Raw genomic sequence first — 20,104 nt, 5'->3', positions numbered from 1 at the left:
CCGGAATCCCGACACCTATTAGAATCCCGGTGCCGGCATCCTGTCGGTAAGCAGTGGAGTTAGCGGGAGGGTTAGGTTTAGGCAGCGGGGAAGGGTTAGGATACTTACCGACAGTAAGTCAGTATCCTAACCCTGTCTGTATGCCAGCAACGAGATTCTGACCGCTGGGATCCCGAGTGCCGGCATTCCATACCCGTCCCCCTGCCACCCTTCATTCTAGTAGCAGAAACCAAACCTCACAAATAGAACATCTGGAAAAATCCTCCACACATACTATAATGGGCTACAGGTTGATCTAGTCCTCTACACATTGTAATGCTCCAATTGGCTGTAGGTTGATTGAATCCTGTGACTGTTTCAATACACCAACTGCCACAAATGCCCACACCCAATGGAAACCCCTACATAAAAGGCAAATATGTCATTAGCATCCATCAATGAAAGCCAATCTATAGTATCCCAAGGAATCTCACCTACCTGTAAGGAAGCCGTTCATAGTTTTCGCCCTCTAGTGCAGAGAAATGATAGCGGGGCTTTAAGCTGCCAGCAAGATTGGATACGAATGCAGAACCACAACTTTTCAGGTCTACATCAGTCTGTAGGCGAAACACAGTGAGCAAAGCACCTGTTATCTCTGTACAGAAGAGCGTTTCTGCAGACTCCAATATTATAATATAATAGTAATATATTTGTTTGTTTATATGTTATTGCTCTTCTTCAGGAAGTCAAAGAAATATCAAACATTTGACAATAATAACCCCTGATTAATACGGGATCGTGCACATGCATGACACATGAATAATTCTTTGTACTTGTACCAACATTTGGACTGTGCGGATATATAATCTATGACTGGTTTTTCCTTTTTCTTTTTAGCACTGATTAGCTTTTAGTGTAAAAGCTTAAATTAATTATTCAATATAAATATATGTGTCATTAAGATAGCAATTTTTGTCCAAGCATAATATCCTTGATGATAATTATAACAAGAGATATGGTAAGAACTTACCTTTGTTATCTCTGTTTCTACGAAGTCCATAGGGTCCACAGGGTTGACCTTGGGGTATAGCTGGATCTGGATCCACGGGCACCATGCAGTTCAAGCTTTGCTGCTCCCAGGATGCACTTGGGTCCGTCCTCCTCTATACCCCGCCCCCGGCCACAGGCACCTCAGTTGGTAAGCAGCTAAGGCCGGAGGAGGAGACTAAACAGAGAGAAGGAAGACTGGAACACACAAGAAACCATACTCACAGAAATGGGAGACGGAAAACCGGTGACCAGCCACACAGCCCATTTGAAGCCAGGTGCGTCAGGGCGGGCGCCCTGTGGACCCTATGGACTTCGTAGAAACAGAGATAACAAAGGTAAGTTCTTACCATATCTCTTGTTTTCTACTTCAGGGTCCATAGGGGGTCCACAGGGTTGACCTTGGGGATGTCCCAAAGCAGTTCAACTAAGGGCGGGGACGCTCCTTTGCTGAAAGGAGTACCCGGCGCCCAAAGGATGCATCCTGAGAGGCGAAGGTGTCAAACGCATAAAACCTCAAAAACGTCTGAATTGAAGACCAAGTAGCCGCCTTACACAGCTGAACAGCGGAGGCGCCACGTCTAGCAGCCCAAGAGGGACCCACAGAACGAGTGGAATGAGCCTTAACAGAGGCTGGCACAGGTAAACCCCTCCTGTGCATAAGCCTCACAAATAACTGAACGAAGCCAACGGGCTAACGTTTGCTTGTTGGCAGGCCAACCCCTCTTGTGAAAACCGAAGAGGACAAACAAAGAATCCGACTTCCTAACCGAAGCAGTCCGGTCCACGTAGATTCTAAGTGCCCGGACTACATCTAAGGAAGCCTCACCAGCGGAAAGATCATGTGACTGAAAAGCTGGCACAACAAGTTCCTGATTAATGTGGAACTTTGAGACCACTTTGGGCAAAAACTCAGGACGAGTGCAGAGCACCGCCCTGTCCTGGTGAAAAATCAGAAAAGGGGGGCGACAGGAAAGCGCCCCCAATTCTGAAACCCTCCTGGCAGAAGCAATTGCCAGGAGAAAAATGGTCTTAAACGTCAGCCACTTCAGCTCCACCGACTCAAGCGGCTCAAAAGGAGGACCCTGCAAGACCCGCAGTACCACCACCAAGTCCCACGGAGCCACCGGAGGCACGAAGGGAGGCTGGATCCTGAGAACACCTTGGAAAAAGGTGTGAACATCTGGCAGTGTAGCAATCCGTCGCTGAAACCACACGGACAAAGCAGACACATGAACCTTCAGAGAGGCCAGGCGTAAGCCGAGGTCCAAACTCGATTGAAGGAACTCCAAGATTCTGGAAACCCGGAACACCTGCGGATCATAGTTTCTGGATTCACACCACTGAAAATAAGTGCGCCACACCCTGTGGTAAATCCGCGCGGAAGCAGGCTTGCGTGGCCTAAGCATGGTACCAATGACCGAACTGGAGAAACCCCTAGACCTCAAGACGGCTGTCTCAAGAGCCACGCCGTCAAAGACAGCCGACCCAGATCCGGGTAAAGGCAGCGCCCTTGAGACAACAGGTCCCGACGCTGAGGAAGAAGGTACGGAGCGTCGATGGAGAGGCACCTCAGATCGGAGTACCAAGGACGTCTGGGCCACGCCGGAGCCACCAGCACGAGCGTGCCGCCGTCCTGCTTGAATTTCCACAGAACCCGAGGAAGCAGGGATATCGGAGGAAACAGATACGCCAGGTGAAACGTCCATTTCACCGACAGAGCGTCTACCAGACAGGCGCCTGCGTCTCTTGTCCTTGACCCGTAAATGGGCAACTTGTGATTGTGACAGGAGGCCATCAAGTCCAGCTCCGGCAGCCCCCACCTGTCCACGAGTAGCTGAAACACCTCTGGGTGAAGCGACCATTCCCCGGGATGCACGTCGTGACGGCTGAGGAAGTCCGCCTCCCAATTGAGGACTCCGGGAATGAAGACTGCCGAGATCGCTGGAACGTGACACTCCGCCCAAGCAAGAATGCGAGACACCTCCGACATTGCTGCCCGACTGCGAGTTCCCCCTTGGTGGTTGATGTACGCCACCGTGGTGGCGTTGTCGGACTGCACCTGAACCGCCCTTCCGTGAAGAGCGGGGCCGGACGACTGCAGGGCCCTGTACACAGCCCGCAGTTCCAGGATGTTGATGGGGAGAAGTGCTTCTTCCGCGGACCAACGACCCTGAAGCGATAATGAGCCGGTCACTGCCCCCCAACCCCGGATACTGGCATCCGTCGTGAGCAGGACCTAGTCCGGGATCCAAAAGGGGCGCCCCTCGACCAGATGCGCTGTCTGAAGCCACCAAGCCAAAGACTGCCGAACCTCCGGGGACAACAACAGCATCTGAGAGCGGATCCGGTGAGGTAACCCGTTCCATTCCGATAGAATCAGCCCCTGCAGGGGCCGGGAATGGAACTGGGCAAATTCCACCATGTCGAATGTTGACACCATGGACCCCAGAACTCTCATAGCTGAATGGACCGACAGGCGGCAACTGCTCAGGCAACTATGTATCCGCAGCTGCAGGGAGGAGACCTTCTCCGGAGTCAGGAAAATCCGTTGCCGACGAGAATCCAGCAGGGCTCCCAAATGAACCATCAGCTGTGATGGAATCAGGGAGGACTTCTTCCAATTTATCAACCACCCGTGTGCTTGAAGACAAGCAATGGTCAGGTGGAGATGTCGAAGAAGCACCTCCGGGGAGCTCGCCAGCAGCAGAAGATCGTCCAGGTACGGCAACAGACGTAGACCCTGACCCCGAAGGTGGGCAGCCATAACTGCCATCACCTTGGTGAACACCCTCGGAGCCGTGGAAAGGCCGAAAGGCAACGCCCGAAATTGGTAGTGATGGTTCAGGATAGCAAACCTCAGATACCGCTGATGTGCCGGTGCTATGGGCACATGGAGATAGGCGTCCTGGATATCGAGGGAGACCATATAATCCCCGGGTTCCATCGCCAGAATGATGGAACGTAACGTTTCCATCCTGAACCTGGGAACTCTGAGGTATCTGTTCAGAGACTTCAAATTCAGGATAGGGCGATGAGAACCATTGGGTTTCTGTACCAGAAACAGAGTAGAATAGTACCCCGTCCCGCGCTGAGACTGCGGAACGGGAACAATGATCCCTGCTTGTAGCAAGGATTCTATAGCTACCTGAATCTGACCAGCTTTGGTCTTGTCCAGAGAAGGACTCGTACAGAAAAACTGGTGGGGCGGCCTGAACCGAAAAGACAGGGCGTACCCCTGAGAGACTACTTCTCGAACCCAGGCATCCGTGGTGGTATTGTGCCAACACTGGGCGAATTGGAGAAGTCAGCCTCCCACTCTGGGGTCCCCCAGAGAGAGGCCCGTCCCATCAGGCAGCAGGCTTATCCTCCTGCTTGGAAGAAGGGCGCCGAGCACTCCATGCTTGCTTCTTGGGCTTGGGTGCGGCCTTGGTCGCCGAATGTCTCGGGAAGGACTGGCCCTTGGCCTTACCCTGAACCCGAAAGGACCGAAAGGCAGAGCTCCTCACTTTAGCCGGCGCAGAGGCCGAAGGGAGGAAAGCCGACTTGGACTTAGCCAAAGTATCCACTATTTTGTCCAAATCCGGACCAAATAGTAAATCACCATTAAAAAGCAAGGCCTCCAGACCCTTTTTTGAATCTGCATCAGCCCTCCAGGACCTCAGCCACAGGGAGCGCCGAGCAGACACCGCTGCAGCCGACACCCTAGAAGTGAGCAGGCTGGCATCCAAAGACGCTTCCCCAATATAGGAAGCTGCATCCCGCATCTGTCCCACTAACGCTCTCTGGATATCCGGAGCCTCATCAGGAAAGGTATCCTCCAAGGCATTGGCCCATGCCTCAATGGCTTTAGCCACCCAGGAGATAGCCATGGACGGGCGAGCCACCGCCCCGGAAAGAGAATAAATGGACTTTGAAGGATCCCACGGACAGGAAGGTGGAGACTTGTTTAAAGAGGAGATAGACGGCAATGGCAGCGTCGCGCTTTTGATCAAGCGGGTAACGTGGGAATCCACCGCCGGCGGAGTCTCCCATTTCCTGCAATGAGCTTCAGGAAAAGAATAGTTCGCCGCCAACCTCTTCTGTGGATGGAACCTCTTACTGGGTAATTGCCAGGCCGTCGCCATATGATCCGATAATTGATCAGACAGGGGGAACACAGTTGAAGTCAGTCACCTTGACCTTTTTAAAATTAGGAAACTTCGACCTAGGAGCCGGCGCATCATCCTCAACATGTAGGATAGCCCGCACCGCCCTAACTAAGGCTGGAACATTAATGGAGGACTTAGCTTCCACCTCCTGCCCCATGGCATCAGAGTCAGAGTCCTCATGGATTTCTCCATCATCTGAGGACACTTCCGAGTCCGACAACTGCGCAGCTAGTGAACTCACAACCGGACGTTTAGACGCCCTTGGTGGCACATCACCTTGCAACATGGACTGAAACGCCGAGGATGAAGCCGCCAGACTCTGTACGGAGCTGGAGAGAACATCCACCCAAGGCGGAGGAGCCGTCGGAGCAAAACTCTGCAAAGGCACTACAGACTGACGCGTCACTGGGGAAGACTGCACATACACAGGCAGTCCCGAGTAAGGACCCACAGTCTGGGCCCCGGGGGGAGACCGCAACTTTTGTGGAACACCCGGGGAATGGGGGATGGTGGGCTGCGGCAACGCCCTAGAAGGGACCGCTGATGGGACCGATAACCGGTCCGCAATAGACGCCAGCACCTGTGAAAACATCGCCCAAGGAGGGTCCTGTGATACAGGGGGGTTGGAGGGGCCCGGTACCAGCTGGCACCGCCCGCACAGACCATCCTGAGATAAGTCCTCCCCATCAACTCCAGCAGCACAGCGTCTGCAGGAAAATAGCACAGGAGCCACAGAGCGCTCAGTCTCCTCATCCGACATACCGTAAATTACAAGAAATACGTATCACCAGAGGAATTACGGTATTAACACCCGCGCACTCACCAGTATGCGACACAACAGCCCAGATATGGTACTGTGTAGCACACAACAGTATGTGATTGACCCCACAAATACATGTTTTATATAAGTGAGGGTCTCAGAAAAAACGCCCTTCCCCCACACACTTGCCGGGCCGTAGGAGAAGGAAAGGGATAGATATAAGCTGACAGCAAGGAGAATAAGTCACAGACAGGCAGCACTAGCAATAGTCACATACAATGCAGAAAAGTTAGTACTCACTGCACCTTCCGCTACAATCAACCGCCCAGATTCAGTGTCTGGGAGGGCTATAGCGCTGTGTACACTGTCCTTTAGCAGGGGAGAGGTACACAGGGGGACCGGTCCACTTGATACCGCCTGGGAGTCTGCGATGCCTGCCAGTAAAGATGGCCGCCGGAGACCTCAGAGGAGGAGTGGCCGTAAGATAAGAGCAGCTCAGCGACGCCAGACTGCTAGTTGAAAGGCGCGCTGAGCTGAGGAGCCGCTAGACAGGGAAGGCTGCCTCCCCTGGCTAGCAATTAACCCCCAGGTTGCCGGTCCCGCTACCAGCCTGTTACCCTGGTGGTCTAGCGGACACGCGGGGTATTCCTCAATAGAGGGGGAGCCCGCCGCCGCCGCTAGCGCCTCCGGTCTGTCCCCAGAGACCGGAGGCTTGTGACTGCATAAAAAGTATCCGCGGGCTGCCACACGCGGCGACCCGCGGCTTACCTGATCCCCGTCGCGTCTGGCAGCAGTCAAGGGAGTCCCCAGAGCCCGGCTAGTACAGGCTCTGGGGTCCCGCCGCGATCCCCAGAGCTGTACTGGCGTCGCGGCGCCAGCGGAGAGAAGGAGCGGCAGCGTGGACGTCCTAAAGGACAGTCTGATGCTGCCGCTCTAAAAGTGTAAAAAGAGTAGAAAAAAAAAAAAAAATTCTCTTTTAAAATAAAGCTACCCACTGCGACAGGGTGACCCGACTCCGGCCGGGCACCAACTAAAACTGAGGTGCCTGTGGCCGGGGGCGGGGTATAGAGGAGGACGGACCCAAGTGCATCCTGGGAGCAGCAAAGCTTTAACTGCGTGGTGCCCGTGGATCCAGATCCAGCTATACCCCAAGGTCAACCCTGTGGACCCCCTATGGACCCTGAAGTAGAAATACTAATACTGTAATGAGCAACTAGTCTGTACCTATAAAATTGGTAAAGGTGTCAGCAGTTTCTTGGTTCTGAGTTAGTGTACCTATACCTGTAAGTGATTAAAATAAACTCTCTCCAAAACATTGATAAATCTCAGTGTAAGTGAAATAGAATTCTATCAGTACCTTCAGCCAGCTTACACTATATTTTTTTTTTTTTAGAAACTCTTAATTGAATACATTATATGTAAGACTTAGGTATAGTTAAAATGAAGTGAGAGCCAGTAACTATTAAAAAAGTAAAATTTTTAACTCATTTTCCAATTTCGCATATAAATCCAACCTTCAAAAACCAAGTGGTTCTCTGTTTTTGTTACAAATGTACCGCTCATTTTTTTAACAAAATTTTTTTTTGAGTATCCATATGTACTGTAGTTAACCCAGGGGAGCACCACCAACCTGAGAGATCTCATAATAATTTTAGAATTTATTGATATAGAAGTTGGTTTTTGCAGTTCATACATTCTGGTTTAACTATTGATTTACATTCTGACTACCATAAGAATCATTCTAAAGTCCTACAACCAATAGGAGACATACAGTACACAGCGCTTCCACAACTTGGAAATTCTTCAATGGTTTTGAATGCCACTGTGTGAGGAGAGGAATACATTGGCACTTCCTCATCACTTGTCTGTAGGTGGCAATGCTGCAATTACCATCTGACCCAATATAGAGAACTCCGCCACATATTATTGTTAGCAATCCCTATCTGACTTCACATCGCATAGACACAGTGCCAAAGTGGGCTAACACCTGGCAAGTGGAGTAGATAGTCAGGATCACAGGCAGCTTTGGCCTGGTCATAGGTGGGAGAGACATAAGTGGGAAAGTCTTTCTCCCTCTGCCCATTATTTACCATGCTGCTCCGGAAAACTTCCAATACACTATCCATGAAAACCTGTATGCACACGCTGACCCGATACAGAAAGATAAAGCCTGCTGAATAGTGCTCTTTAAAACGGGACGTAGTTAGGAAGCCAGCGGTCAAAATGCCAAATGCCAGCTTCCCGACTGTGAACTCCCGGCATGGGACTAATGATAGGCATCTAAATGCCAACGCCTATCAGCCCCACGTCCAGCTTACCGATCGTAGGTAAGCCGGGCGTCGGGGAGTGCTCTTAGCCGCAGGGGGGTGGGGGGGGGGGAGGAATTAGGCACCCCCCCTTAAGGTTAGGCTTAGGCTAGGGGAAGGGGGTTAGGTTTTGGCACCCCCCCCCCGGGAGAGTTAGGTTTAGGGTGCGGGTGGGGGATTAGCACCCCCCAAGGGAGGGTTAGGGGTGTTACTTACCTTAGTTGGGATCTTCAGCTGCCGGCCTTCCGCCATCAGTATTTCATCCGCCGGGCTTAGGCCCGGCAGTGATTGATATCAATTCCCTTTAAAACCCTTCATACACCATTAAAAGGATTTGGAAAGCTACGCAATAGGAGTGCAAGTTCAACATATAAAAAGCTGTAAGTATGAACTTAGAGGTGCATTTGAATTGATACCCTGCTACTTCTCAGCCTGTGGACTCCCCTGTATCAGGAAACTGCCTATACCATGCAGCACGGGCTCACTCACATATACATGGGCAGGACACTGCCTCAACCAACATCAGCAAACTTCTGAAAATGCTCTGTGCTGCTGGAAGCAGACAGATGGAAATGGCTATTGGTGCTCACCTCAAATATGGGCCCACGGACAAACAGGATGTTAATTGCAAACAAAGTAAATAGCACAGCTCTCAACACAGCAAAATGCTTTATGACTAAGGGCCTGATGTAGCAAGGAACACAGTCGCTTATACGCACGCAGTTGGCCGATTGTTGCGTACTGCACATGCATCGCGCAAACTAGTCACTGCGACCAGGATACAGTGACTACGCAGACCATCGCAGAGTGATTGACAGGTAGTGACGTTTGTGGGTGGTGGTCGGGAAAACGCAGGCGTGCCAGTGCGTTTCAACGCTGTTGCATTGGCGTGTATAAATTATCCACTGCGATGCTGTACGCAGCCTGAGGCCTGATAGTGTGCGTGGAAGTTAGCAATTTCTGAGTAAGGTCAGGGCTTGTGCAAGTGTGTGTGAGGCTGCGATGGTACCAATGGTTTCGCAGTCTTGCTAAACATTACGGATGGGTGTAAGGTAAAGTGGACGTCCATATGTAGTGCAGCAGCAGCATTGCGATCGCAATGGATTAGCATACTATCGCAATTGACCTGCGTGTGTAATCGCTATTGAATTTCGCAGTTGCGTTCCGTAGTGAATCAGGCCCTAAAGGCACAAATTACAAACTTCAACCTCAAATGATGCAACATTCTTTCATGCAGTTATGCCGGCCACACACACTCACTGAGACGTGCTATTGTACATGGCCGCAATGCTATAGTGATGCTCAAAATTCATCCATAGTGATGACCATTGACTGCTCTGCCATCGATGGTCGCTGGTTGTTCAGCATCGGTAACTGATCAATAATGGTTAGACTATGCTCATATGGTGTCTGAACTCGCCATTAGGGATCAGCCACAGAGTTTGACCAATGGGGGCCTCCCACTGATTGTGAAACCACTCCCCGTCGCCAGATCATCAATGGTCAATCCCTAGAACAGCGTTACCATGCACGTTATAAAGAGGTGGTCACTAGGTTACCGTCTGTATCAGCATTGTTTACAGGTCACCTTCCAATCACAATAGCTGGCCCCAGGCACTCAGACCAAGGGGCCCGATTCAGAGATGTACACAATGCACACAGCAGCTTTGTATTTGGACGCAGACACTGCGTGCATTTATACTAATACTGCAGGAGACGTCTGACGGAAGACTGACGCCTGTAGTCAGAATCTCAGATCCGATGCCTGCGTCCTGCATATTGGGAACTAACATTTTCTTAAAGGCCGTCTGACATATATGCCAACCTCCATGTAACATGTTATCAAGCCTGGAGATGATCAGATGGAATGACCTGTGGGTGTGCTGTGTAATGCGGTATGATAAAGCTCATCGTTTACCTCCCCTAGTGACAAATGACAGGAATACGCAGTTTTATTTGTATCGCTTTGCTATTCTGCACATTTGAATGTACAAAGTTATGAGAAATGGAAGAGCACGTACCGGAGCGTTGCCGTAACTCCACACATCTTTGGGCCATGGAGACGTCAGCAATATGTCCACCCCTTTGAACTTTGAGTTTGTGGTTAAGGAGCTTTTCAGTGACAGGACATCCTTCGCACTGAAGCAATAAGCAGGAGCCGGCTCGCTGGAGGACTCTATGCCACTTAAATAAGCAATCTGGAGGCCAGAGGCACCGGTGAATACTCCTTTACGCCCTAGAGATAAACATATAAATGACTATTAAGAAGTGCAATTTCTGCACATATACACACACACACACACACACACACACACACAGGTTGGGTATGGAAGGCCGGCAGTCGGGATGCCAACCGTCAAAACACCAACAGCGGCCTCCCGATGAGAATCCAGACAGGGGCTCCGTAAGTATTGTGACCCACCGCCCTTCACCTTCTAACCCTCCCTTCCCCAGCACCCTAACCCTTCCCTACTGCATCCTAGCCCCCCCCTCCACATCCTAACCCCCCCACCTCCACACCGTAACCCTCCCCATTAGTGCCTAAACCTAACCATCCCTCCTTAGTGCCTATCCCTAACAAAAAAAAACCCACTCCCCAGCTTCCGCAGCCTAAGCCTATCTCCTCCCTCCCTCTGCACAGTATGTCGTTATGCTTTCGCCTAAATCGGGAAAATTGTAACAACATCATCCCTGAGTGTACCTACTCTGTCGCAGTGTGATGCGACTACTACGCACCAGGAGACTGCTGATTACTATGATATACACCTTTTGTATATCTGTGTGTTTCTGAATCTGCAAAGAGCTACCATGCAGCGGCGGCAGCTTTTTTCCACGCCAAGATGCGTTTGCAGACTCCGTTGCACACAGATATAAGGGTCACATGTCAAATTAATCAGCACTATCTCCTGGTACGTTCTAGTCACATCGCATTTTCAGCAAAAGAGACACATGACGTTAGCAGAGTTGCACAGGTCATGGCGGCTCACTCACACCAGGCCTGGGGCGCAGCGTGGTGCATTGAGGATAGATGTAGGAAGACACGTCTGTATGGATTCCTCTCCTGTAAAAAGACCACGTACCAAGGTAAGTAATATTTGTTGCCAATTCACAGCCATCAACATCTTGAAAGTGTTTCACAGTTTGTTGGCTGTTTGACCCTAGGACGTACGTCTGAATTGGAGCTGTAAGGGAACGGAGAGTGTTATTAATGGTGACATGAAGCAGATGTACTTCATGGTCAATTTAAGTTTATCAAATAAAAAAAACTTAGCGAACTCATTACCCCCATCCATTACATAAACATATTTTCACATTCGTGTAATTTCACAATATAGAATTTTAAATGCTTACTGAATACAGTAATTAGCTTAGCAATGAGTGTCCTGAGAAAATGGTAACAATGTACATAAACCAAACTCTATTAAAGCCCAATTGCTCAGCTGGCGCATTATTATACAATTATATATTAATGCCCTACTTGCTCATTATAAAAAAAAAATAATAATAATAATAATATAATATATATATATATAATCATATTTACAGTGGACTTAACTTTCAAAGTAACCCTAAATAAATACGATGGAGCGATTCGATTGTTGCTCCGTTCGGACGCCTAAAGCCACAGGGGGACACATTTCTTCTCACAGCTTCCTGAGGTGCGAGATGAAATGTGTGCAAGGTACGCTGTTTGGGTGCCCTAACCACTTCTTTAGATAGGTTTAGCCACCTTGAGCAACTAAACTGTATGCTTTCAGGCACAGTAAATACTTATGGGCGCCCAACTGGAAAAACAACTGAATTGTTCTGTTGGGCACTTATACATATAGACCAGAGGTTCTCAAACTCGGTCCTCAGGACCCCACACAGGTCACGTTTTCCAGGTCTCCCAGCAGGTGCACAAGTGTATTCATTACTCACTGACACATTTTAAAAGATCTACAGGTGGAGATAATTCTATCACTTTTGATTCTGTGAGGAGACCTGGAAAACATGCACTGTTTGGGGTCCTGAGGATCGAGTTTGAGAACCTGTGATATAGACGCCCAGCAGGGGACATGCAGAACATTTGAGTCGTCCCCTATAAGATTTTAAAATTAGAGTTATGGTAGACTTGCCTAGATAACTTATTTTCTTCAAGGTCCACAGGGATACCATGGTGATATTATGGTTGGAGACCAGGCACCAAACAGTTAAAGCTTCAGCATTAGACCATTACAACCATTGGGAAAACAAACACATCAAGCAATATTTTAAGTTTTGGTTATAGATTTCCTGCAAACTCACCAGCTTTCTTTCTTACTATGTGCAACAATGTGTGTACTTGTTCATTCTCAGGGTCATACTTAAGGAGCTTCTGTTCCAAATACACACTGTACCGTTCATGTAGAATATATATCACGTTGTACCAGATGGAAGCAGGCCAGTGCGTTGCTATTTATAATAGTTTGTCACATATTACCATTTGGCGTAACAAGCAGGTTTGCTTCCAACAAACCTGAGCAATGTAAATGGCTAATTCTTCTATGTAATCGCTGTGCATACAACGCCATGACAAACAGTGGCAGTGACCATACAGAAGGCAATAGGCTATACCTTGTTTTACACCAGATTTATACTCCTCCCAAAGAGCTTCACTTTCTGGGCTTGTGCCAAAGAAACTTCCAACGCATAGCAACAGCTGAAACAAACACGCATTTGGTAAGTATGGTTTTTGAAAAAAAATATTTACGTTAATATAGATATATTATACACAAAATTTCAGATTGCTTGAAAAGTACAAAGTGCAGGCATTCATTTTGTGTACCAAGCCAAAATTCACAAGACTGCAGCCTTTCAGATGGGTTCAGTATATTATGTCGACACTGATGCAATGTCGACACTGATGCAATGTCGACAATCCATTCTTAAGGTCTCACCCCTAAACCCAACGCTAATGTCATCATTTTCACTGTCGACATTTCATGTCAAGATTTCCCAGATGTCAACATAACGGTCGGCATTTTGGTATCATGATTGTCGACATTGTTGACCTAGATATGTCCACTTGCATCTTTGCCGATCGAGCGGCAAATCGTGCCACGTATGGTGAGGGTCGAGCACGGTGTGTCTGAGTACGCGCGCTGCGTTTGCATCTGCGATCCGTAGGTTTGCATTGTGCGAACGCAGCTGCGGCATGGTGTACCATGGCGCACACAGCTGCGGAAAATCACATGGCGCGATGCGTGCACACTTCTGTAGTTACAAAACTTTAGGTGGCAGGAGCAGCACTGATGCCCTTCACATAAATGATGTATAAAGAGATATCTAGGAAATCAGTAAGTGGCATACCTATGGTTATCAAAGCAGCCCACAATATGGCTCCTTTCAGATAGAGACACATCCTTTTTTTATTACCAGCCTCCAATTTTGCCAGGGAGAGGCTTTGCTGGCTCATGCAATTTGTATGATAATGAAGTAATTACTGCCACACCCTGCTCTACTTCAAGGCTCTGGACCAGTGAGTACAACTGTCACGGTTATCGTGGGGTTGTGACAAATGACTGCTCAGTATGAAATATACTGGCCAAAGTTCCTACCCACCCCTCTACCCGGCAAATCGGGAACTTGATTGAGTGGATCAAAGTCACAGCAATGATCGAACCTTATAAAATAGGTGATTAATACATGCATCCCATCATTGAGCACATTTTTAAACCAGGAGAGAATACGTCAGCAGAAATAACCTGTGTTTATTTAGTCCAGTGGTTCTCAATATCAACCCTCAAGTTTCCCGAACAGGTCACGTTTTGAGGATTTCTGTCTGTGGAAGCAGGTGGGATAATCACTGACCCATCAAAAAAGGGGCCTATGTATTAAGAATCAAGGCCTTAGCACTAGTCTGTTTTAGGGGGGTGCTGCATCCTGCACGATTTTTAAGTGCTAAAATGCACCCTGCCCTTAAGGAGGCGCCGTTGATCTCCCGCCAATCTCAGCGGGCCCGCAGCGCACCACCTCACGGCCAATTTGCTCCCACCTCTTTCAGGCTGCCACGCATTGATTGAATAGACCAGTGACAGTGCACAATCTGCAAGTTGCCATGACAGCCAGAGACGGGGTTCAGGTATTAGGAATGGAGCGGCGCGGCCGCTCGGAAACTTCAAGCAAAGTCGGCGGTTCAGGCACAGTGCAATCTGCTCTGGATTGGTCATGGCGGGGGCCGGCGGCAATAGAGAAGCAGCAGTGACTGGAAACACTGCGCCAGAGCTTAGTTTTCAGGTCTGTGTTGCCCAGCCGAATGTGTACGTGTACTACATGGCTTATCTTCAACACGGATAGTGATCCCCCTGCAGCAGCCCATTTTCCTCTGCTGAGAAATCCTGAAAACATGAGCTGCTGAAGGGAGGTAAACACCATATGTGGAAGCCACTGCTACAGGCTAATAGGGGATGGGCTGTCCGCGCACGGTGCCTGCCTATACTGACTTCTGCCCACAGTGCGAGTATAGGTGGGTAATGTGTCCTGATGACCCTGCTATGTACCAGCACAGCAGTTGTCTGCACACCCTATACTGTTACCCGCACAGTTTCCTATTATAATGCCCCTACTCCATATTAATCATGAATGCCTTAATTGTGTGATCTGTAGCATTCTCACTACTTGGGCACGCCCCCAGAGTAATGGAAAGGGGGCGTGTCAAGACCACACCCCCTCGAGAGGACACACCCCTTTTCCGGCACATAGATGTGCCTCCTCCTGGATGGTCAACACCATACATTAATTGTCAGTATCGGACCAGATATTTTCATTTTGCATGAAAATGTCCCCACTATATTAAACTTAACTTGCAGGGATAGTGATAACCGCTGTTCCTGCGAGTTACATCCACGGTATATCGGAGGAGTCTTTCACATTGTTGTAAGACTCCTCCAGGGGAATCTGACACTACTCAGTATCAGTTTCCGGAACCAGACAGAGGCTGCGGGAGAGGGATAGTAAAATCCCTCTCCTGCGAATATGCCTCCATAGATAAAGTGGTTTATCTGAGGATTGCGTAAACTAACAGGGTCTAACTCTGGAAAGCTTCGCTTTTGGTACATAGGGGTCAAATGGTAGTAGCCATTGATAATATGGGGACTGCGATCAGCAGTAAAACACAACAGTATGCAAAATTTTATGAACAATCACCTTGCTAAAAAGGCCTACTAGTCACCTGTACATGATTAAAGAAATCCATAAAATCTGACCTGTTGGGGGTACTTGAGGACTGGAGCTGAAAACCCCTAATTTAGACAAACAAATTAAGCAGATGCAAAAAGGAGGATCCTAAAAAATGAACATAATAAATGTAAACACAAAGACAAAATAGGAAACGTAATTATGCTTGCGGAATTCAACCTGGAAGCTGTGGTCAGGTTCTGCAAATGCCCAACATACTGTAACTAGACATAGGTGGCCCCCAAATTAAAGCATCTTGTGTGTCTTTAGATGGCAAAGTATACATCCCTCTAAAATGTGTACAATTTAGATTTCAAGCTTTGCTATGGTTTAAACCAGTGTTCGCCAAACAGTTCTCAAGGACCTATAACAGTGCACGTTGTACGGATGTTCTCAGTATCACAAATTCAATAATTATCACTACCTGTGAGTCTTTTAAAATACACCAGTTAGTAATGACTACACCTGTGCACCAGTATGTAGTCAGGAAGCCGGCTTTCCGACTGTCAAATCCCGGAATGGGACACCTATCATTATCCACCCGCCAAAATCCCGACACCTGGGACACCGAATGAAGGTAAGCCGGGCGTCGGGACCTCTTAGCCGTTGTAGGGGGGGGAGGTTAGGTTTAGGCACCCCCGGGGGGGAGGTTAGGTTTAGGCACCCCCGGGGGGGAGGTTAGGTTTAGGCACCCCCGGGGGGGAGGTTAGGTTTAGGCACCCCCGGGGGGGAGGTTAGGTTTAGGCACCCCCGGGGGGGAGGTTAGGTTTAGGCACCCCCGGGGGGGAGGTTAGGTTTAGGCACCCCCGGGGGGGAGGTTAGGTTTAGGCACCCCCGGGGGGGAGGTTAGGTTTAGGCACCCCCGGGGGGGAGGTTAGGTTTAGGCACCCCCGGGGGGGAGGTTAGGTTTAGGCACCCCCGGGGGGGAGGTTAGGTTTAGGCACCCCCGGGGGGGAGGTTAGGTTTAGGCACCCCCGGGGGGGAGGTTAGGTTTAGGCACCCCCGGGGGGGAGGTTAGGTTTAGGCACCCCCGGGGGGGAGGTTAGGTTTAGGCACCCCCGGGGGGGAGGTTAGGTTTAGGCACCCCCGGGGGGGAGGTTAGGTTTAGGCACCCCCGGGGGGGAGGTTAGGTTTAGGCACCCCCGGGGGGGAGGTTAGGTTTAGGCACCCCCGGGGGGGAGGTTAGGTTTAGGCACCCCCGGGGGGGAGGTTAGGTTTAGGCACCCCCGGGGGGAGGTTAGGTTTAGGCACCCCCGGGGGGAGGTTAGGTTTAGGCACCCCCGGGGGGAGGGGGGGGTCATACATAGCGACTCCTGTGCACCAGCTAGGAGATATGGGAAGCATTCACTGTTAGGGGCCCCTGAAGACTGCGTTTGAGAAACCCTGGCTAAGCAATGAGGGCAAAACACTGAAGAATGCAGTTCCTTACATCAAACTGGCTGCTCTTCTTCTGAATTGTCCGGACTCTGTTGAATAGTATATCAAACTTTCCATAAACGTCCCCACAGACCAATCTGGTAGTAGAAGAGGTAAGGAAAACACATGACAATACGTTACTAATAATACAAATGACATGACCTTTTAGCACCACCGACGCAGCTCCACCCAACCCCCCCCCCCCCCCCAAAGTAGTTGTCATTTGATGCCTAGGTTCTGCTCATTTTCTTCAAATCTAATGCAATATAGCCATATAATAAACATGAGTTTCAATAGCGGCTAACGTTATACAGCGCGTCCATATTTTGCACCTGCTCCCTTCATTATCAAACCTGTGTTTTAGCATGGGTAATGACAGAAAGGAAGTTACACCTATAACCTCTGCAATCTGGCTGTGCAAACCTGCAATACCTACAGTACCATTATCACCTTGTTTCAAATTCCTATGTCCCTTTAGATAGTAAGCGAGCAAGCAGGAGCGCAATGGGTATGATATGCCGGTGCATGAGACGCCAGCAGTTCAAATACCGATGCCGGAATCCCGATCGTGCAGAATCCCAACAGGGGCTGGTAAGTACCCCAACCCTCCTTTGGTGCTGCCTAACTCTAACCTCCCCTTCCCACACCTAACCCTCACCTCCCCCCCGGTGGTGCCTAACCCACCCAGGACTTCCCTGATCCTAAACCCCCCCCATCCCCGGGCTAAGACTAGTATACTTACCTTCGGGATGTCAGTGTTCGGGATGCTTTCTGACGGGTGTCGGTATACAGACGTCCGGCATACCGCCCGCCGGCATCTTAACCGCATCCCAGCAGGACCCTCTTACCTCTATGTATGCTATTACCCAGTTTCATCTTATTAATGATTTGGTCCCAATTGTAAAGCACAATGGAATATGTTGATGCTACACAGTATAAGTAAAAGTTGATAAATATTCCAGCCTGTATAGTGCACATACAGCTTTCTCGCTATATCGATTTAGTAATGTGTATATATTATGCACACACTTACATTGCACTACTAGTTCATTGATAAGAAAAGTGTTTCAACAGAGGTGGCTGCAATCATAAATTAGGAGGAAGGAACAGAGTATTTTGTCCCTCCTGTAATGGGTCATGTTGAGAAGTATGTAATAGCATATCTGACATGCTGGATCTGCATTTGCACAAGTGAGAGGTATGTAATAGCATATCTGACATGCTGGATCTGCAGTTGCACAAGTGAGAGGTATGTAATAGCATATCTGACATGCTGGATCTGCAGTTGCACAAGTGAGAGGTATGTAATAGCATATCTGACATGCTGGATCTGCAGTTGCACAAGTGAGAGGTATGTAATAGCATATCTGACATGCTGGATCTGCATTTGCACAAGTGAGAGGTATGTAATAGCATATCTGACATGCTGGATCTGCAGTTGCACAAGTGAGAGGTATGTAATAGCATATCTGACATGCTGGATCTGCATTTGCACAAGTGAGAGGTATGTAATAGCATATCTGACATGCTGGATCTGCAGTTGCACAAGTGAGAGGTATGTAATAGCATATCTGACATGCTGGATCTGCATTTGCACAAGTGAGAGGTATGTAATAGCATATCTGACATGCTGGATCTGCATTTGCCACTGCTGCAGCTCGTACTCACACTCTCAGCGCCTTCTCCGACATGTCACCGGCAGCCCCTGGTCGGCTGCAGTGTACCGGGGCTCCCCAACAACGATAGAGAGATACAGGTACTACTGAGTCTCCTTGTAGTCCAAACTGGCTACACCGAGCCTATCTACCAACACAACTACGGCATGGAAGACACACAGCACAACTTCCGAGTATGCTCGTAGCTGATTGAACAAATCGCATCATGTGATCATTGCCAACCGTAGTACCTGATGGGAGTTGTAGTTTGCTTTATCTCCCTGGGAGTACAAAAGCTTGACGTAGGAAACTACAACTCCCACAATGCATTTGAAGGTCCGTGTGCATTCATTTAAACTATCTCATTTTTGAAAAATTGTATGTAATGATTTTCAGGGACATATTACATGAGTATCAGTGCAGGTTACTCAGTCATTGTGCATTTCAAGTAGACATTGGTTTATTATAAGAGGTGTACTACACAGTTGGTCAGTTAAAAACTATATAATGACTGAATTAATGGGGTGGGATGTGAGTTTCACTGTTTTCTTTTTTTTTTTAGTGCCTCATCCATTATATTTTATATTTAGATTGAGAACAATATTATGGTTAAATTGGTAAATAAAAGTAAATGCTTAGTATTGTTATTATTTATTAGAAATAGGGGCACTTTATTTTTTACTGTGCTTTCCATTCTTCTTATTTGGATGGTCTAGACTAGAGCACAGGTTCTCAAACTCGGTCCTCGGGACCCCAAACAGTGCATGTTCTGCAGGGTCTCCTGACAGAATCACAAGTGAAATTAGCTCCTCCTGTGGATCTTTTAAAATGTGTCCGTGAGTAATGAACACATCTGTGCGCCTGCTGGGTGACCTGGAAAACGTGACCTGTGTGGGGTCCTGAGGACCGAGTTTGAGAACCACTGGTCTAGAGCAGTGGTCAGCTAATAGGAGTAAATTACCGCACATGGAGTAAAAATGAAATTCCTGGGGGTAATGGACGGACAGCCGGGCATGCATATGAATCATTCTATAATATAGAATGATTTCATATGCATGCCCGGCTGTGCCGCAGGGAGGCTCTAAGCCGGACACCCGCTGAGATGTTATTACCAGCGAGCGCCCGACTCCTTCCCTGCAGCGCCGCGTTAGCCGGAGGCTGGAGTTCTCTTCTGAACTCCAGCTTCCGCCTCTATCCATGCGTACTATGGGAGAGATGTCATGACGTCTCTCCCATAGTTCCGAGGAGCAGCCGGACGGACAGGACGGCGGCGGATGCAGGAGCGGGGATTAAGGTAAGTGGTTTTTTTGAGGTGGGTTTTGTACAAACGGCACTAAAGGGGCATTATATGGGGGCACTACAGGGGCATTATATGAGGGCACTATATGGGGGCACTACTACAGAGGCATTATATGGGGGCACTACTACAGGGGCTACTATATGATTTCCTTCCTTTGAAATCAAGGGGGTATTGATACCGTTTGAACAGCATCGATATTAGAGAGATTTGATTGCACAGACCAGATTGCCCATACCTCCCATTTCAATATAAAATAACTTTGTCACACAGAAACAGTTTGCGGTTCCAACACA

At 48.8% G+C, this 20,104-nt stretch overlaps 1 protein-coding gene across 1 annotated transcript in view; it reads right to left on the bottom strand.

Annotated features, from left to right (window-relative positions):
- The window catches only part of LOC148504782 (pre-mRNA splicing factor cwf19l1-like), a 29,711-nt gene extending 10,968 nt beyond the window's left edge, over positions 1-18,743 (bottom strand). The window contains exons 1-6 of the mRNA XM_088448500.1: positions 18,525-18,743; positions 16,870-16,954; positions 12,840-12,924; positions 11,324-11,425; positions 10,265-10,479; positions 478-596 (exon numbers count right to left, since the gene is read on the bottom strand). Coding sequence (XP_088304626.1) covers positions 478-596; positions 10,265-10,479; positions 11,324-11,425; positions 12,840-12,924; positions 16,870-16,954; positions 18,525-18,547 — 629 coding nt within the window. The 5' untranslated portion in view covers positions 18,548-18,743. The remainder of the gene's footprint in view (positions 1-477; positions 597-10,264; positions 10,480-11,323; positions 11,426-12,839; positions 12,925-16,869; positions 16,955-18,524) is intronic.
- Between the last annotated feature and the right edge of the window lie 1,361 nt (positions 18,744-20,104).

This window comes from Taudactylus pleione, unplaced genomic scaffold (assembly GCF_031769625.1).
Source record: "Taudactylus pleione unplaced genomic scaffold, aTauple2 ptg000456l, whole genome shotgun sequence".
In the NCBI taxonomy this organism is placed as follows: Eukaryota; Metazoa; Chordata; class Amphibia; order Anura; family Myobatrachidae; genus Taudactylus; species Taudactylus pleione.
The sequence above is the reverse complement of the archived record's forward strand: the minus strand, read 5'-3'. Positions and strand labels throughout refer to the sequence as shown.